General features: G+C 35.8%; 1 protein-coding gene across 2 annotated transcripts in view; it reads left to right on the top strand.

Annotated features, from left to right (window-relative positions):
- cdh8 (cadherin 8) overlaps nucleotides 1-12,989 on the top strand; it is a 365,634-nt gene that overhangs the window by 261,979 nt on the left and 90,666 nt on the right. For both annotated transcript variants that reach the window (XM_028809638.2, XM_051932142.1), the window contains 2 exons: nucleotides 10,465-10,632; nucleotides 12,390-12,577. In XM_028809638.2, coding sequence (XP_028665471.1) covers nucleotides 10,465-10,632; nucleotides 12,390-12,577 — 356 coding nt within the window. The remainder of the gene's footprint in view (nucleotides 1-10,464; nucleotides 10,633-12,389; nucleotides 12,578-12,989) is intronic.

Here is a 12,989-nt window from a genome sequence, read left to right on the forward strand (position 1 = left end):
AGAGAGAATGAAACGATATTCACTCACGGGTAGTTATACGTTGCGTTGTCACGATGTAAGTCTAAACACGGAATCAAAATTCAATGCGATATTGACGAAAAGTTAATTAAAAAATGTGTTTTTTTACTGAAGTTTTACAGTAAAAGTGTAAATTTAAAAAGTATTTGGATGTTAATTTCAAAGCCAAATAGAACGAAAACATATAATGCAACAAATACCTCTAACACAACATGAAACATAATTTTCTTTCAATTTATTACATTTTTCTATTTTTTACTATGGTTAATTACTCATTGTAGTGTAAAATAGTTAGTTCTATTATGCATATGTAACAATTCCCATGAAAATAACAATCTGTTTAAATTGTACATTCACTTCCCCATACGTGAGCAGCAGATCCATGAAGTGGCTAGCGCATAGCGCCTGCCCGGGGGTTTTCAAGCGAAGAGAGCAGTTATTTAAATCAATAGGAATGATCTGACCATTTGTGTAGACCACAAAGGACAAGGCACCATCTTGCAATCTTTTTGGCTAGCTCAAACTATGAACTGAATACATTTTAAAAGTACCCTAATGTATACCTGGCATTCGGATTCCATTGCATGATATGCAATGATCAATGATCTCAGTCCATAATTTGCACAGCAACTGTACTTTAATTGACAGCTAGAAACCTTCCTTACTTGACAAATAGGTTCCAAAGTCAAACTAACCTCACTGATTGACACATGACAATGGCAACAAATGCCCTAAGACCTTCTTTAGAAATACTGTGTAGCTACGTCCTTTTCTAGGTACCCAAAATCGAGCAGCTACTGAATTGGCAAGGTAGGATCCAGCATGAGTCAAACATGTAACAAAAATTATTTCTCAGTCCAATAAAATTAGTCTTAAAAGTTTAGTGAAAATTTAAAATGGAACAAATCACAAAAATTCAGAAAAAAGTTATTATACACACAGAATAAATGGCAAAAAGGAGCAAAGTTTTCTTCTACAATCTTAGCTTTCTCATGTTGAACTTCAGTCACTTTTTGTACTTAAAGGTTGTGTTATTTCTCAATGGAAAACTTAAACATGTGCTTCACTTAGTACATTCAGTACCTTCTTTACATACCGTATGTATGGTTTGATACTGTTTGCCCTTCATGCCTTACCAAACTGCAAGGCAGATCATAAACTGAAACTAGTATGTAGTCAGAGGAACGAGCAATAATTAGAATATCCCATTTATCATTTAGCTTGTAGGGGTTATAATTGAACCTCCCATTGACTATGCTCTAATAAATAGGCATAAATTCTAACATAACTAAGGAAATAATTCTATCAATTTTAGCATAACCTAAATAACTAACAAATGGCTCTCACATACAGTATGTGACTAGCAAAGACATGAAACCTCACTGAGTGATTTCCTGCAGCTATTAAAATGTGCAAGACTATGCAAAGGAAAAAGATATCACACATACTAAAGTAATTAATTTTGTTCAGTCATTGCCGGCAGGAATACTGACTCATTGCTAGTGTGAGTATTATACAGTTGATCAATAAACTTATGAAAAGCCCAATTTTGGGAATTTGACAGAAATTACTGCATTTTTTTTTAGTTTTGTTGCAACCAGTTCAACAGTCCACAAATTAGCTTATCAGGAGCACCAAAAAAACTACTCCAGGGCACTGACCACTGCCAGATCTCAATACTATTCAAATTTAATCAACAACAGTTCTGGAAATTCCAAACAACTTTTTTCCGTGATAAACCATTTACTCAGTCCTCACACCTACGCCTGTAATAATTTCACAGAGGAGCAGTGCAATAATTTTATTGAATATTTCACCTCTAAAGTGGACAGCATCCGCTCTTCATTGTCTGCCTCTAGCCCTCCATCGCCGGATGTTTCTACATCAAAGCCAATGGGCTGCCTTCCCCAGTTCCTCTGTACTACAGTTAAAGAAGTTGAGGACATCATACAGAGGATGAGACCTTCAATGTGTTCATTGGACCCTTTTCCTACTCCTTTGGTGAAAGCTAATGTATCAGATATAAGCCCTCTTATTGCTGATATCATTGATCATTCTCTCCAGTAAGCGGCTTAGTCCAACTGGCCTTGAAAACCGCAAAAATTAGACCTCATTTTAAAAAATCCTCTTTGGATCCTGAAGTGATAGCAAACTATCGTCTGATTTCCAACCTTCCATTTTTGTCTAAGGTTTTGGAAAAGGTTATTTTGGTTCAGCTTCAGGATCACCTCAAAAAATTCAATCTGTTTGAAAAATTTCAGTCTGGTTTCCGAACTTCTCACAGCACAGAGACAGCCCTGGTCAGAGTCACCAATGACATCCTGATGGCTGCTGACTATGGCTCTCCATCACTCCTTATCCTCCTGGACCTTACAGCTGCATTTGATACGGTAGATCATAATATTCTCCTTCATCATCTTCACTATACAATTGGACTTTCTGGCATTGCTTTGGAGTGGTTCGAGTCCTATCTTATAGACAGGACTGAGTATGTGGCCTTTGGGGATACTAAATCTCATACCCACACTGTCACCTGTGGGGTCCCACAAGGATCAGTCCTTGGGCCAACCCTCTTTAATATCTATATACTACCCCTGGGTCACATCATCCGCAAGCATGGAGTTTCATTCCATTGCTATGCCGATGATATGCAGTGCTATGTGAGACTGGATTCGACTTCTCTTAAACCTCCATCAACCCTTTCCTCTTGCTTGGATGAGATTGAGGCCTGGATGCCCAAGAACTTCCTCAAGCTGAACAGCACCAAAACTGAAGCTCTTTTAATAGGCACCCCCCATTAACTTCATTCCTCTGTAAATTGTATTTCCTTTTCTGACCGTACTATTACCCTCTCCCCTTCTGTTACAAATCTGGGTGTCAAGTTAGACTCCCATCTGTCATTTGATATACATATCCATCACCTTTGTAAAATTCCATTCCTTCATCTGCGAAACATAGCCAAACTCCGTCCCTACCTCTCCCTCTGTGATGCTGAAAAGCTGGTTCATGCCTTTGTCTCATCCAGACTGGACTATTGTAGTGCACTCCTCATCGGGATACCCAACAAGAGCCTTCAAAAGCAACAACAAATTCAAAATAGTGCTGCAAGAATCCTGATGAGGGTGTGGAAATATGAACACATTTCACAAATCCTTCGATCACTTCATTGGCTCCCTTATCCATCTCCGTATCGAATACAAACTCTGTTTGTTTACTCACCAGTGTATCCATGGAAATGCTCCACAATATCTTAAGGAACTCCTTATACTACAATCCACTACAAGAAACCTCCATTTTACAAATACCTACTGCCTTTGCCCTCCTGTGACCAAACTTTATACAATGGGAGACCGAGCCTTTGCAGCTGCTGCTCCATGGCTCTGGAATGCCCTACCAGAGAGCCTAAGAACACAGCAGATTGTGGGCTGTTTTAAAAAACAACTGAAGACTTTTCTATTTAGGAAAGCTTATTAACAAGAATGCTATAATTATTGTTGTTTTATCTGTTTTATTCTTGCCTTGCCTTTGTTTAACTTTTTATGTTGCACTTTGAGATTTACTGCTAATGTAAAGTGCCCCTATAAATAAAATGCATTATTATTATTATTGTTATTATTATTATTATTATTATTTGCTTTTCACTACTTGTAGGAGATGGTACGTGATTTTTTTTCTGTTTATAGGAGTCCATCATAGTGCACTCTTATGAATACACCCTTACTAGGAAAATGTATAGTCGGCAGTTAGCTAGGAAGCAAATGAGAGTAACAAGAGAAAAACTCATGCAAATCTAGGGAGAGTATGTTAACTCTACACAGAGCAGGCTTTAGGACTGTCAAGCAGCAGCACTAATCCAGTTCACCATCAAGCTCAATATATACTACTTGCTGTATGTTTATATATAAGAAATACAAATAAATCATGCTTTTAAAGAATGTCATATTGTAATTAAATATAATATTATTCAGGTATACTGTACTGAAAACAAATGTAAACAAAGGGTGCTAGATCTTTTAATGACTTGCTGCCACAGGAAGTAATAGTTAATATAATATAATATAATATAATTGAGCGGATGCTTTCATTAGCTGGTCGTTGAACAATATTGTGTAACACCATTTATGTTTTCTTCAGTCAATCTGATTTTGATAACTTTGAAAATTTTTATATAAAAATAATGCACATTTTTTTTGGGGGGGGATGGGGTGGTGGTGAAGGCACTATCTTTATTTACTAAAGAATAAATAGATTGTAAAAAAAAATGGTTGATTGATTTATATCTTTTCTGTTCTGACTGAAGTAGGTATTTGTAAAACGGAGGTTTCTTGTAGTGGATTGTAGTATAAGGAGTTCCTTAAGATATTGTGGAACATTTCATTGTATTTACATCTTTTTGGAGTCTTATCTGTTTTCAAAAACTCAGGGGACTCTGCTGAGGTAACTGTGTATAAAGAGACTAGCTGTGCTACTCTGTGAAATCTACTGTAAGTAATCAGCGTAGACCACAGCATTAATGTCTGCAGTGTCTCTGTTGCATGCCATTTTATATAGAATCTCTAAATATATAAAATAAAATGTCTGTCTGTCTGTCTCTCTGTCTGTCCAACTTTTCACGAGAGAACTACTTAACGGATTTAGATCGGGTTTTTTTCTATAATTTACTTGAACATTCCAGTTGATTTTGCGACTTCTCTCATCACGCTAAGTATCATGGTTCGCTTGCAGTACTGATTTATTTGCATGAATTTAAGAGAAATGCAGCCAGGCAGTGGTGGGGCCTTCCTCACTTATGCACCAGCGTTAGGACGTACTTTACATCCGCTTAGCTAGCGAATGAGAAAACTACCGGTACTTAACTGATTAAGATCGTGTTTCTTCCTATAATTTACTTGAATATTACAGTTGATTTTGCGACCTCTCTCATCACTCTATGTATCATAGTTCGCTTGTGGTACTGATTTATTTGCACGAATTTAAGAGAAATGCAGCCTGGCAGTGGTGGGGCCTTCCTCACTTACGCACCAGCGTTGGGACGTACCTTACATCCGCTTAGCTAGCGAACAAGAAAACTACTGGTACTTAACTGATTAAGATCGGGATTTTTTCTAGAATTTGCTTGAACATACCTGTTCATTTTGTGACTTGTCTCATCGCATTAAGAATTATAGTTCACTTGTAGGAGCGATATAGTTTCACTAATCCGAGACATGGGCTGAGGGCCGAGGGGAGGGGTAAGTGTGACGACAGGAGTGGGGAGTCGGTCTACCTCTGCATTTTGGAGTGTACCTTGCCTCCGCTTAGATAGCAATACCTTTTTGTTAATTGATTTTTAAAGTTTCCTGTTTCACTACTACTCGTGCAGAGCCACGGGAGACAGCTAGTGACAAATATAATGCATTTTATACCTAAAAATATCTGTGATGTGCCATCATTTGGAGTTAAAGAGCCATAGCAATTGGATGGACACACAGACAGACACACAGACAGTTATCCTTTATTTAACGTTATTTGTATTACATTAAAATTTATGTACCATACTATATACTACTACCACCACTTTATGAAGAATAATAATTTTAGCTTTTTTATGCATAATTACATTTTGATTATTTCCCTAAGATAATATGCTTGTAAATCATTAAGTTGTTGTTTTTTATATTTATTTTGAGATCTGTTCTGTGTAATTCAGCCTCCATGGAGGGTCCATTTTATCACTACTATTCGATCCAAGCCTGCTTATTTTATTACAGAATTTTAAGATACCTATAAAAGCAGCTTTAGGTTCAAAGTAAGAATCAGCTTTGAATGAGATGTGTGTCCATCGCAGTGCACAATTATATTAATACGGCTGTTATTCAAATTTAATAATTAAACTAGCATGTAGTTTAACATGTCAGAAGAAACCAACTACAATTCAAATAAATGCTGGCCTGCATTTTTGTGAAAATGTGTTGTTTTCAATCATTAATAAAGTTAATGTATCAACTTTGTTGAGTTAATTTCTAATTGGCAATATTGATTTTCTTACAGCAATACTTTTTACATTCATTGTTGCTATTTCCCACTGATTTACTGAACAAGCATATCCCTGCAACATGACAACTTAATTTTATACACTAAGCACTTCACTTGCAGAAAACTGCTCTTATTAAGAAAATCAAACACTTTATTGATGATTCATAATTATCAAAGCAAAAAATAAACTGTGGGAAAAATTCAAATAAGAATATCCTTCCCAATAAATACAAAGACACATCCAAAATGCTTTTCGTGAATGGTCAAAATTGAAAAGACAAAGCTAAACAGAATGCATGAATATTCTAAGCACAGAAATGTGCATTTTGCATCCGCAGCCACACATCTCTTTATGCCATCTGACAAAATGTCAACATTGCACTTTTATTTGTCATTCCGATAATAGAGAGTGAATGTATTCTAAAATATGTTTAAAATATTCTCTTTTTAAATTGAACATCAGCCCATCCTCCCCTGCATAGTACAACAAATAAAAATCTCTTGGAAAGGGGAATTCACTACTGTGCATATTAAAAAGCCTTGGAGCGTCATGGTCTTAAATCTGGTGGATTAGATTTCCCAAGGCATGGTAACGCATGACTTACTACTAAGATAATTCAGTCCAAATCCTCGTTCTGCTTTCATAGCAAGGAAACTGCTTTTGCAAAGCTGTGCTGTGGATGGTTCATCAGTGTGCTTCACTTGCCCTTTGGATAGACAAGAATGTCTCAGTCTCCTGCTTTGTCATTTCTACCTGCCATCAGCACTAAATACATCACTCGCATGTTAACAAGGAGAGCAGAAAGCTTTATTCACAGAGAAAGAAAAAAAAAATCATTGCCATCATGTGCTGTTATATTCCAATTTCTGTATACTGCACTTCTGAGGCCTGCTGATGATTGTGATTAAAATTATATTTTTCTTTCTGTATTTCCACATTATACTGTATATACATTGTAGATAATATCAAATACATATAAATGTTACAAGCTCCCCAATAGTTTGTTTTTTATTTTAAATGCTGTATATTTGTGTCATTCACACAGGGGTAACAGAAAGCCTGCTAGGGATCACCTTTTGGTGAATTGCCTTAATTTCACACTGAAAAGAATCAGAAAAATACAACCTTTAATTGGACTAAAATGTGGACCCCCTGGAGGTAGTCGTGAAGGAGAAAATGAAAATAAAATTGAGTGCCATTATGAACAATGCTGCATGTCTTCTCTCTGACACACTAACACTGAGGACGTTCAGCCAATGAATTATTCAACATATGTGTGTCATGAAACACTACTGGGGCTTCTTTATACCAACAGCAATATGTACATTTTGTATGTGACCACCTTCCATGCATTATATGAAAGTGTGCAGAGATTTCCTGATGCTGTCATCAATGCTTGCAAAGTTTATTATTTCTAATGATGGAAACATGCACAATAAAGCAAGAATTTCCCAATTGTCTGTAGCCTGCCTGCACTGTGCCTGTACTGCCTCTGTATTTTCAAACAGAGATACACAGTGTCTACTGCTGATTATATCATTTAAAGGAAATAGAACCATGAACATTTAGCCACTGTCATTATGTTACTGGCAGAAGTAGTATGTCGTTGGCAGAGGGCTGTTAGACATATCAATAGAATATCTTGATATCATGGGACAAGATCAGATATCGCAATCTCTTACTTTGCCATGTCAACGGCATTGGGTACGTTGTTTTAATACATATGCCACAAATCACAGTGGCAAAACCGCTATGGTTCACAATCACAAAGTGAAAGTTATGCACATATTCTGGGTGTAGGAAGCTTACTGACTGGGGGCAGAGACAAGGGGCAGATTCAATAAGATTAACTTCCTTTCATCTTGGAGCTGCACACCTTCCAATCACTAAGTTCTCAAAACACCTTGAAACCACACCATTGTCTTTAGTTTTTTTGGAAGCTAGCGCCATGTTTGTTTCACATTTCCATGCCCTCATGTCTCTTACTGTTTTGATAATGGCAACTGTAAAAAGAAGCCTAGAAAACAGAGAAAGGATTGGTATTCCAAATTGGGCAAACCCCATTCAATGCTGACGTGATCCTGGTGTGTTAAGGATAACATCATTTTTAATATCAAGTATAACTAATGAATGTGTTGCTAATTATGATTAACAGTTTTGTGAGATCTTCAGGCTATTATTTTAAAGGTTATTAGAGAGTGAGACTGCCAGAGAGGTAGGTCTGTCTTCTTTCAGGTCAGCAGCTTCAGAGATGTGAGGAAAGAATACAGATGTGTGAGTTTCTCGATGCCATTTATAACCCTCTCCTGTGATTTCTTTTGCTTTATCCATTCAAACCTCCGTGTATCATAAAATGCTATTAAACAGTTATGCGCTTTCACACAGTCAAGAAATTAGAAAAATATTTGTATTTTAAGCTAAGCCATAGTTCAAGGCAATGTATTAAATCACATGAGATAATTTGTGCATGATGATAATGTAAGGTGAAATTTTGCAAGGATTAACTACAATAAACATGTTTTAGTGCAACTCTAACTACTTCTTGGATGATTCCCCTTTCAGCCCTCTCTCTTCAGATGGTGAAAGTGACTGAAAGGTAATTAAAATAGTAGGGGCCATTTACTATATATGCCTGTCATAAAGACACAGTGTTCCCTGAATGGAAAAATAACCAAATTCTATGGTGCAAACACTGTACTCGATATCCTTCACTATTTTCACTATTACTCCTATAAGTGGGCCTCTGTTCGATTCTATAATGGCAAGCGTTCTGCAGTGCTGTTTTCATAAATGTCATCTGCAGTTTTGATTTTTTCTCACAATTGATATTGAATTCAAATTGCTGTAAATTAATATGAGCCTTGCCACGGACTGAAGTCAAGTCTACGTCTGAGTATTGGTTTGTGCCAGGATAGGTTCTATTTTCCCAGCAGCCTTAATAAGGAAAAAGTGAGATGGAGGGATGGATGGATGGATTATGTGACAAACAAAGGAAGTTTGGACCCTCATAATTAAATGTTCCTAGATTAAATTCAGTCCCCTATGACCCTGAATTTTATTACACAGATCTAAGAATTTTATGTTATATTATAATGTGATGCGCTTTTTTCAAAAGGTATATGACCTGTGTGATCAAATCACCAAAAAATTAAAAATCTTTATGAGAACATGTCCTTTGTTATTTACTTTCTGTTGTCATTTTTAATGGACTCATGTGATGAGCTTACAAAATTATATGCAAGGCACTGTGACATACAAGGTCGCTCTCGTTCCCTTGAACCCTCGGACACCACGCCAGACACCAGGTAAAAGTCCAAATAATGGTTTATTATAATAACACAGTGCACAAAGCACCTCCACCTCCACTATACTTCAATAAACAATCAATAACAATAACCAATACAATAATCCTCCACTCTCCCAGACGCTTAGCCACCCTGCCTCCCAACTCAGCTCAACATCTGGGATTTCCCACAGTCCTTTATAGTCCTCGACCCGGAAGTGCTTCTGAGCCCTCAGTTCATGTGATTATCCAGCACTTCCAGGTCAAGTAAAAACTTCTTTTTCTTTAGCCCGGAAGTATATAATTTCTTCTGTTCCCGTGACTTGGAAATACTTCCGGGCTATACAGAAAATATAAATCCCTGGGCCTCCCTGCAGCGACTCCTGGCGGCCCCCATGGTATCCAGCAGGGCTGTGCATTAAAACTCCAATGTCCATGAGGCCCTGCTGGAATTCCGGGCACCTCCATGTTGCAGGGAGGGCTCCATCAGGCGGCCTGGGGGTATTGGCCGGGATGAACGGCTGGCCATATCCCACAGTACTAATTCTTTTTTTAGGTTTAGAAAATATGACTAATGCTTAGTTATGCCTTTTTTTATTTTTTTAAACTTGAGATGAGGATACAGAAGTGTTTTTTTTCAGTTAGATTCAGTTTTGATAAACTACTAAGATTTCAGATTTAGTGTACATTGATGGACTTTATCATTTTAGTAAGGATATGGAAACATATTTTAATTTTCATTATATAGCAGAAAATTTATTTTAGTAAAGTAATTGATGATTTAAAATTTTGAGCATGAAAGTTAGTGCAAATTGATGCACTTGGAATTCTAAAATAGAGAATTAATGTAACTACTGCTACATGGAAAACAAAAACAGGTGTTTCAGTGCAGTTCCAACTTATCAAGGTGGAATTCATTGGGAGGTTTTGTAGTCTCACTAATATTGCATTTGGAAGCATCTCTTATTAACATTAGGACACTTGTTAAGTAATCTGTAAACTAGTATCTGAATCTTTCAGGTTTGTGTAATTACAGCATGTTTAAGATTTCTCAGTTATTAGAATATAAATCCTGTGCCAATAATTGAGAAAATGTATATTGTATAAAATGTTTTATAGATGTGTTAAAAAGTTCTTTCTTTTTCAGCTATCATCCGAACTGCCCTTTCAGATATGGATCGTGAAGCTAAGGAACAGTATCTTGTGGTCATTCAGGCCAAAGACATGGGAGGACACATGGGAGGACTATCTGGAACTACTACAGTCACAATCACTTTAACAGATGTTAACGACAATCCACCAAAGTTTTCCCAAAGTTAGTATACAGACATTACGATATTATTTAAAATGTGATGTATAAGCTGTATTATGATGGAGTGAAGCATCCCAAAGCATGAACAGCATATTGTGCTAGACACTATATTACAAATATAACATTATCTCCTTAAAATGAGCTTGTCATTCTACTGTATTGTCCCTCACACTTTTTGTTTTCTTACAGTATTATATATATTTTGCTTTTACTCTCTCATGTGTTTATAAATTCAGTAAAAATGTTTTTTTCCAGTAATTTTTTGACAAGGAAGGTGTCTGATATTGATATGTGCTGAATTATAGAGTATTACACTTGAGACTGAGATATCACTGCTTGTACTACCTGAACTGATGACTGCGTTTCATCAATATTCTCAAAACATTATTTTTTTTTATTGTTTTTGTTTTATACACAGAGACTGAAAAGCAAAAAAAGCAAAGTCAGCAGGCAAAGTTCATTAATGGTCAAGCAAAACGTAGGCCCTAGGAATAAAACCTAAAGTTCCTAGGCAACATGTGGGTCATATGTTTTAAATACTAATAAATCACTAATTGATAGGTACAGAATAATATAAGATTTTAATAGATGAGATGACAGCAGTAATTCTAACTGTTTTAGTTAGATGAAAGCTAAGCTGTTCCAATTTCTCATGCTGATACCATTTTAAAAACCGTCAAGGAGTCTACAGACCCGAGCACCTATATAAACAATAACTGCAGGAGGATGCTCATAATTTTCACTCTGACAACCTCATCATTCTCAGTCAAAAATATCCCAAAATATTATGTAATGCCTTTGCAGGATTATCAAAAATTAATAGGGTAAATAAGCAAATAGCAAAAGGTTTGTAAAGAACTGTAAATGAAATGTGTGTGATTCCGGAAGTAGTGAAAGCATAGCCAAGAAAAATGTAAGTTAATGTAAAAACAAAATCTTGGATTAGAATATTTACGTAGTGTTTCTGTACGTGTACAGTGAAGAACAAATGAGATTCCACAATGACTACGATGACAGAGAGAGAGTGTGAGACTGGCTAATAAGTCTAGTAGTCAGACATGCTGCCAGCAAGAGAAAGAAGCTCATTGAGAAAGTCATAGACAAGCAAGCATCAAAATATCACTGTGTAAAGTGCCATCTCATGAAATTCTGGGTGTTAGACCTTGATGGTTTATTAGGTGCTTGATATGACAGCATTTACAGTAGTTTGTTATGCATCAGTTAGTTGGAAGAAATAAATGTCATTGATTTGTCATTTTTCTCTCTAATTGAAGAAAGTTGAATTTAAAATAAATTAATCTCTGGGACAGAGGTATTTGTCCATGATATGTTCCGTTTTTTGTTTTTTTTTTGCATTTTTCTTATAATGGTATATTTTGGTTCATTATTTATTACTAGCATCAATTCAGTGTGTCTTTTTATTTATTTTTGTGTGTATACATACACTGCAGAGTATATTTAAGAATTCATAGAATATGTTCTTTCTTTATTACTACAACTTCCTCAACATTACTGCATGCTGAAAATATTTATAAATCTCAAATATGGAAAAGGTATTTCACAAGGATCAGCAGTAAATGGAATTGTTCCCAAAAAAAGAGTTAAAATTTAAAACAGAAACAAAAATACATATATCTGATTTCAAAAGTATATGAAAACGTGTTTGCTCTCAGATGTATTTCCAGAAAGGGTAAAAGTGATCTATGTGAAAAATGGGAATAAAAATGCAATGGCATTTTGTCTTTGCCCTTTCTTTTAAGGTGTATATCACTTCTCGGTACCAGAAGACCTTGCTGTTGGTGCTACAGCAGGAAAGGTGAAAGCAAATGATCACGATATAGGAGAAAATGCCAAGTCAAACTATACAATTAATGATGGAGATGGAACAGACGTTTTCGAGATAATATCAGATTCCCTGACTCAAGAAGGAATTCTCCGTCTGAAAAAGGTATATATGTACAGAGGTACCTGTGTTATAATTATATATATTAAAATAGGTATTAACATTTGTTTATATGTTTATATGTATAGTATGTACATGCATCAGATGGAGTAATATTTTTTCAAAGTATTAAAAGAAACCCAATATGTATAAATGTAAGGTTTTTTTACAAATATTTAAGTTATAAAATGTAGCTTTACATCTCTGCCTTGTAAATTAAAAGTTTCCTTAATGAGACCGATTAAGGCTTATAAAGTAGAGGTAAAAATAAACCTGAAGGTAGCTCTGTAAGTGATGTAGTTTCTGTATTCTTCAGCATAGTTTTACAGTGTATGTGTAACACTTAAGATGCAAAAGACAAGGTCAAGGTCGAGGTTTTTTATTGTCACATATACAGTGTAGAGTGAAATTCTTACTT

Source organism: Erpetoichthys calabaricus, chromosome 9 (assembly GCF_900747795.2).
Source record: "Erpetoichthys calabaricus chromosome 9, fErpCal1.3, whole genome shotgun sequence".
NCBI lineage: Eukaryota > Metazoa > Chordata > Cladistia > Polypteriformes > Polypteridae > Erpetoichthys > Erpetoichthys calabaricus.